This window comes from Xyrauchen texanus, chromosome 48 (genome assembly GCF_025860055.1).
Source record: "Xyrauchen texanus isolate HMW12.3.18 chromosome 48, RBS_HiC_50CHRs, whole genome shotgun sequence".
NCBI classification, from domain to species: domain Eukaryota; kingdom Metazoa; phylum Chordata; class Actinopteri; order Cypriniformes; family Catostomidae; genus Xyrauchen; species Xyrauchen texanus.
The window spans coordinates 4,126,393-4,132,465 of NC_068323.1; the positions used below are offsets into that span (position 1 = coordinate 4,126,393).

General features: G+C 40.0%; 1 protein-coding gene across 4 annotated transcripts in view; it reads left to right on the forward strand.

Annotated features, from left to right (window-relative positions):
* LOC127639929 (acid-sensing ion channel 1-like) overlaps window positions 1-5,883 on the forward strand; it is a 150,064-nt gene extending 144,181 nt beyond the window's left edge. For 2 of the 4 annotated variants that reach the window (XM_052122270.1, XM_052122269.1), the window contains 2 exons: window positions 1,268-1,369; window positions 3,850-5,883. In XM_052122270.1, the coding sequence (XP_051978230.1) occupies window positions 1,268-1,369; window positions 3,850-3,945 (198 nt within the window). In that variant the 3' untranslated portion in view covers window positions 3,946-5,883. Of the gene's footprint in view, window positions 1-1,267; window positions 1,374-3,849 lie in introns of all 4 variants that reach the window. The other 2 variants (XM_052122272.1, XM_052122271.1) reach the window with 2 other exon arrangements.
* The last annotated feature ends 190 nt before the right edge of the window (window positions 5,884-6,073 follow it).

Sequence of the window (6,073 nt, forward strand, 5' to 3'; positions counted from 1 at the left end):
TAAATATAATCGTTGCACTAAATCCACTAAATCAACACATTATTTTAGTTTTTTGGTCAAATATTTTGTAAAATGTAAGTAAAAAACAGTAAAAATCTCATTAAAATTAATCGTTGTATATTTCCACAAAATCAACACATTATGTTTTTGGGTTTTTTTTACATTTAAGTAAAATAGTGTAAAAATCTAGATAAAAATAATCGTTGTATATTTTCCACTAAATCAACACATAATTTTTTTTAATTGTAAAATATTTTGTAAAATGTTAGTAAAATACAGTAAAAATATAATTAAAAATAATCGTAGTACAAAATCCACTCAATCAACAAGTTATTTTTGTTTTTTGTTTGTAAAATATTTTTTAAAATTGTTTGTAAAATTCAGTAAAAATCTAATTAAATATAATCGTTGCACTAAATCCACTAAATCAACACATTATTTTAGATTTTGTGTAAAATATTTTGTACAATTTAAGTAAAATAGTGTAAAAATCTAGTTAAAAATAATCTTTTTATATTTTCCACTAAATCAACACATAATTTTGGGTATTTTTGTAATGTTAAAAAAACTGCATATTCATTTTTATGATGTTGCTTAATTTAATATCAGCAAAAAACAACAACACGGCAAATATATTGTGTGTTTGATATATCACCCAGCCCTGGAGCTGGAGCAGTGATGCACTTCTAAAAGTTGTGTCTTTTTCTTCATCTGTTTTTACATTGTAGTCCAGTTTCTGCTGAAAGATGATATAAATATAAATCATGTTGCTGAGCAGTTTTGATAAATGGACACTCGGTGTGAAGATCCCTTGTGTCCGGTTTTAGTAAACCCAACAGAAACACCAGTGACATCATGATAATGACAGAACGGTCTGTCAGACACAGCAGGTGGAAACTGGCACTTCTACAGGAAATGCCGCCCAAATGCTGTCAGTTCCACGTCTCGTGTTCGTTATCTGGCTGATTTAAGCCGACTTCCTGGAACATGACAGCCGTAAGCCAATAACAAGCAGTCTATCATCCATCTCTGTTGTGCTGTGTGTCAGATGGGCCTCATGGGAACTGGCACTGAGGCAAATGCCCCGGGGACACGCTCTGATCTGATGCTTCAAATATATCGTATCTGTCGCTATCTAGAACAACAGCTGTTCAAACAGAAGAAACAATAAGCATTCACGATCACTGTTGATTATATAGATATATATGTTTTTGTGCTACAGACATAAATGATAACTATTTGTATAATGTATTTGCTCTCTTCACAGGTGATCAAGTACAAACTGTGTCGCTGTGCTAAGAAGAAACATCAGCGGAGCAACAAAAATGACCGAGGAGCTGTTCTCAGTCTGAACGATGTGAATCGTCACGTTAGTAACTATCACACCAGTATCTGTGCTGACCCCTGCACTCACATACTAACAGACAATAATGGGCGGAAAAACGATGTCTTTATTGACTCGTAACTTCACCGGACGGCCAAAAGTTAAAAAAAAAATTCAACAAAATGGGATTAAAATGCAAAATGTTAGATTTTTTTACCCAATTTGGAATGGCCAATTCCCAATTCGCTTTTCAGCGTGTTGGCGTAGTGACTCGTCGTGGTGGCGGAGGACGAATCCCGGCTGCCTCCGCGTCTGAGCTCGTCAATCCGCGCATCTTATCACGTGACTTGTTAAGTGTGACGCTGCGGAGACGTAGCGTGTGTGGAGGCTCCACGCCATCAACCGCGGTATCCTCGCTCAACTCTCCACGTGTCCCACCGAGAACAAACCACATTGTAGCGACCACGAGGAGGTTACCCCAGGTGACTCTACCCTCCCTAGCAACCGGGCCATTCTGGTTGCTAAGGAGACCTGGCTGGAGTCACTAGCGAACTAGAACTAGCGAACCCCAGGGGTGTTAGTCAGCATCGTTACCACTGCATGAAACATTTTGATCAATATTGTATGATTAAATGTTCTATCATTTATATAATATTGTAACATACCGTATTTTCCACAATATAAGTTGCGTTTGTATATGGTCATCCGAAAGGTCCTGTGACTTCTAGTCCAAAGTGTATAAAAGCATCAAAATTATAACGTGATTGATGTTCGCCAGTCAAACACATGAACAGATGAAAACCTCATTGATGGCGACGGTCGTAGCTATTACTGAGTAGTGAGCAGCAGGTGCGACTTTATTTCCAGAAAATACGGTAATATCATAATTATGAATTATGCAACTTTTGGGCCAGTTGCTATGTAAAATCCCGGAACGATTTCTCTTCCCAGTCCAGGCCTGTAAATGGGATACTATATTCCATAGTGCAGTTGCTCGACTTGACCTTGCGTTATGTTGGCTTGACGAAGTCGACATACTGTCATTCTACAAACTTCGACCAAAATTAATAATGATAACATCTTTGCGAGATTTCAAGCAACTGCCACCAAATTTGGCACAGACCTTCAGACTGTTTTGAAACAGTGTGCTTTGATTTTTCTAACCGATCGGACGTACGGTTTTCAGCATAGCGGAGAATGAAATATCGCATAGACTTGCATTGACGGAATGTTTGTTAACTCAAAATGTAAACAAACACTCACGAGTTTTGTTTGGGATCAACTGTAATCTGAACATCTTTTGACTGATTTGATGAGACGGACTAAAGTTAAATTTTTGCACAAAATTCAGTAAAAAAAAAGGTATTTTTGTAGTGGATGTGCATGTAAGGAGATCATGTGACAAATGGATTAATGTCATGTGACTACTATATATTAATCTACTGTTCGAAAATAAGTCATGACCGAAAGAACTAGATCACGAGTACAAGTGGCAGAAATGGGTTTCCTCAGAAGGGTGGCAGGCTTCTCCCTTAGAGATAGGGTGAGCTCAGTCATCCGTGAGGAGCTCGGAGTAGAGCCGCTGCTCCTTTGCGTCGAAAGGTGCCAGTTGAGGTGGTTTGGGCATCTGGTAAGGATGCCCCCTGGGCGCCTCCCTAGGAAGGGGTTTCAGGCACGTCCAGCTGGGAGGAGGCCTTGGGGAAGACCCAGGACTAGGTGGAGAGATTACATCCCCACACTGGCCTGGGAATGCCTCAGGTGCCCTGGTCAGAGCTGGTTAATGTGGCTCGGGATAGGGAAGTTTGGGACCCCCTGCTGGAGCTGCTGCCCCCGTGACCTGACTTCGGATAAGCGGTTGAAGATGGATAGATGTTCGAAAATTAGTTTTAATAAACGCTTTGTAGTTAGTATAAAATAATCATTGTTATATTGTAAAATATTGTAGCAACACTACGGTAGTGAACAACTACACAAGCGCAATGTTTCACCTTTTCGTTTAGAATTTTCACACTTTTTACGGAACGTTGCAGATTTTAAAAATGAACAGCCGGCGGCACTGAGTGCATAGAATTCAAACTGATATTCCGCAGTATTCTCTGTACTAGAATTCCATTCCGAACATTCTAATTAGAATTATTTTCGGGAGAACATAAAGAGAGAGATAATGGAAGGGTAGAGGATGGTGCGGTTTTAATATCCAGTAATAGTTTCCACAAATTAGATATATTTATTAATTTACAAGGTCCTGTCATCCAAACACACTTGTATAATAATGCAATTAGTTGAACATATGGAGATTTGCTTTGATCTTTTCTACATTATTAAGTATTACAGGTTCAAGTAGTCATTAAAAATCATTTTATTCGAGGTCTCAGTTCAATAGATATTGCATTGAGTGGGTCGGTGTCAGTCGACAGGAAGAAAATTCAGTTTCTTCTCTAATTAGCCGTGTGAAGGGCCTGTGCACACATACACTGACTCGATCAGTCTCTCTATCTGTCTTATCTGTTGGTCTGTCTTTGCAGGCTCCCTGTGACAACCTTCGAACCCCGTCTAACTACCCAGCTAACATGCTACCTCACCATCCCGGCCAGGGCAACTTTGAAGACTTTACCTGCTGAAGATCGGCCAGCCTGCCAGAACATGACCAAAGCTGACCACATTATAACCCCGAACATTACAAAACCCCTCCAACAGGAGAAACCACCAGACACTGGAAGAACAACATGGCTTTTGACGCTTTCCTGAACATTTCAAGGAAATACTGCCTCAAAAACTAAATTCCTAAAAAGCCTCGCCAGTTTGGATTACACGCAACGTGACTCGGACATCGCGCAGCCTCTCGCGGCTGGACCCTGATGCCTTTTGTGTACATAGCGACAAAACTGTCTTCATACGAGTGGCTTATGTAGGTCTGTAGATAAATATAGCGTGTATTCACTGTATGTAGCCTTATTAGTCTCCTGAATTCCGATTGGACCAATCCAGCCTCTGTGTATTTCATGAGATTGTAATTTTGTGCGTCTTCGGGGAAGTATGGCATTGCGTTTAGCTGTATGATCGTGCCATGTGCATTCCATCTTGTAAATGCATGCTGGTCCTTTGCATGTTTTTAGTTTCATTTAGACTTCATCATTATTATCGCCAAGTTTGCCTCAATTGTGTACAGGTGTTGGACGATGGCAAAGCCCCGTTTTTGTGTGTGCGTGCGCAGGTTTTGCTGTCCTTGAAGGAATTCCTGAAAATGTCCCAACGAGAATAGTGAAAAGGCGAAGAAAAAAAGCATGTGGATTTCCATCCACAAAAATGGTAAAATTGGAAAAACGGCTCACAAGATATTAAATAATGTCTTCATTTACATCTAAAAATGCCAAAAGATGTGTTTTAGAGTCGGGTCTTTAGTAATTATAATTAGCCCCCCAAAAGTATTTGTCGACTTTTTATCCGCATTTAAATGTGTCTGAATGTCTTTGCATTATATAATAAAATATTAATGCAAGTGATGTTTATTTTCCAAAGAAAGCAGAGTATGATCTCTGAAAGGAGGAATTTAGAATGTGTGTGTGTGTGTGTGAGTGTGCGTGCGTGAGTGAGTGTGCGTGTGTGTGTGTGTATATGTGAGTGTGTGTGAGGGAGTGTGAGTGTGTGTGAGTGAATGTGTGTGAGTGTGTCAGTGAGTGTGCGTGTGTGTGTGTATATATGTGAGTGTGAGTGAGGGAGTGTGAGTGTGTGTGAGTGAATGTGTGTGAGTGTGTCAGTGAGTGTGTGTGTGAGTGAATGTATGTGAGTGTGTCAGTGAGTGTGTCAGTGAGTGTGTGTGTGAGTGACTGTGTGTGAGTGTGTCAGTGAGTGTGTCAGTGAGTGTGTGTGTGTGTATGTGTGTGCGCGTGTGTGTGCTAGTGTATGTGTGTGTGTGTGTGTGAGTAAATGTATGTGAGTGTGTCAGTGAGTGTGTGTGTGAGTGTGAGTGAATGTATGTGAGTGTGTCAGTGAGTGTATGTGTGAGCGTGAGTGACTGTGTGTGAGTGTGTCAGTGAGTGTGTCAGTGAGTGTGTGTGTGTGTATGTGTGTGCGCGTGTGTGTGCTAGTGTATGTGTGTGTGTGCGTGAGTGAATGTGTGTGAGTGACGTGTGTGTGTGTGTGCGTATGAGTGTGTGTGTGTGCGTGTGTGTGCATGAGTGAAGGTGTGTGAGTGTGTGTGCGTGAGTGTGAGTGACTGTGTGAGTGAGTGTGTGTGTCAGTGAGTGTGCGTGTGTGAGTGATATGTGTGTGTGTATTATACTTCACATTGTATTCTGTTCATGAACTGTGTGTTAAACAACTTAATTTTATTTGAATTGTGTAATTGCTGAAATGTATTTTTTGATGTTGCAAACATCATATCAAAGCACAAACGAGACCACTGATATGTAAAGGTGACATTAAAGAATGATAAATATAGTATCAGTGTGATAATCATGATAGTCAGCAGATTCATTATCCTGTTCATCTTTTTATTATTATTACAAATGTAGTTCAGTCGGCATATTTGCAGATAATGGGCTGTTCATGAAGGTATAATAAACAGTGTTGTTCATTTTACGACAGTCTCGTACTTCATTCAGGTTTGGTGTTGGGGATTATTCATGTTTAAGGGTGAAATGTGTCAGTTTTTGATTTGCAGTCTCACTGTGTTCTTATTTCAGACATTTCCTCTGGCAGGTATAATCAGTTGTTGAATGTACATTATGGAAAGTAGATTCAGGGTGA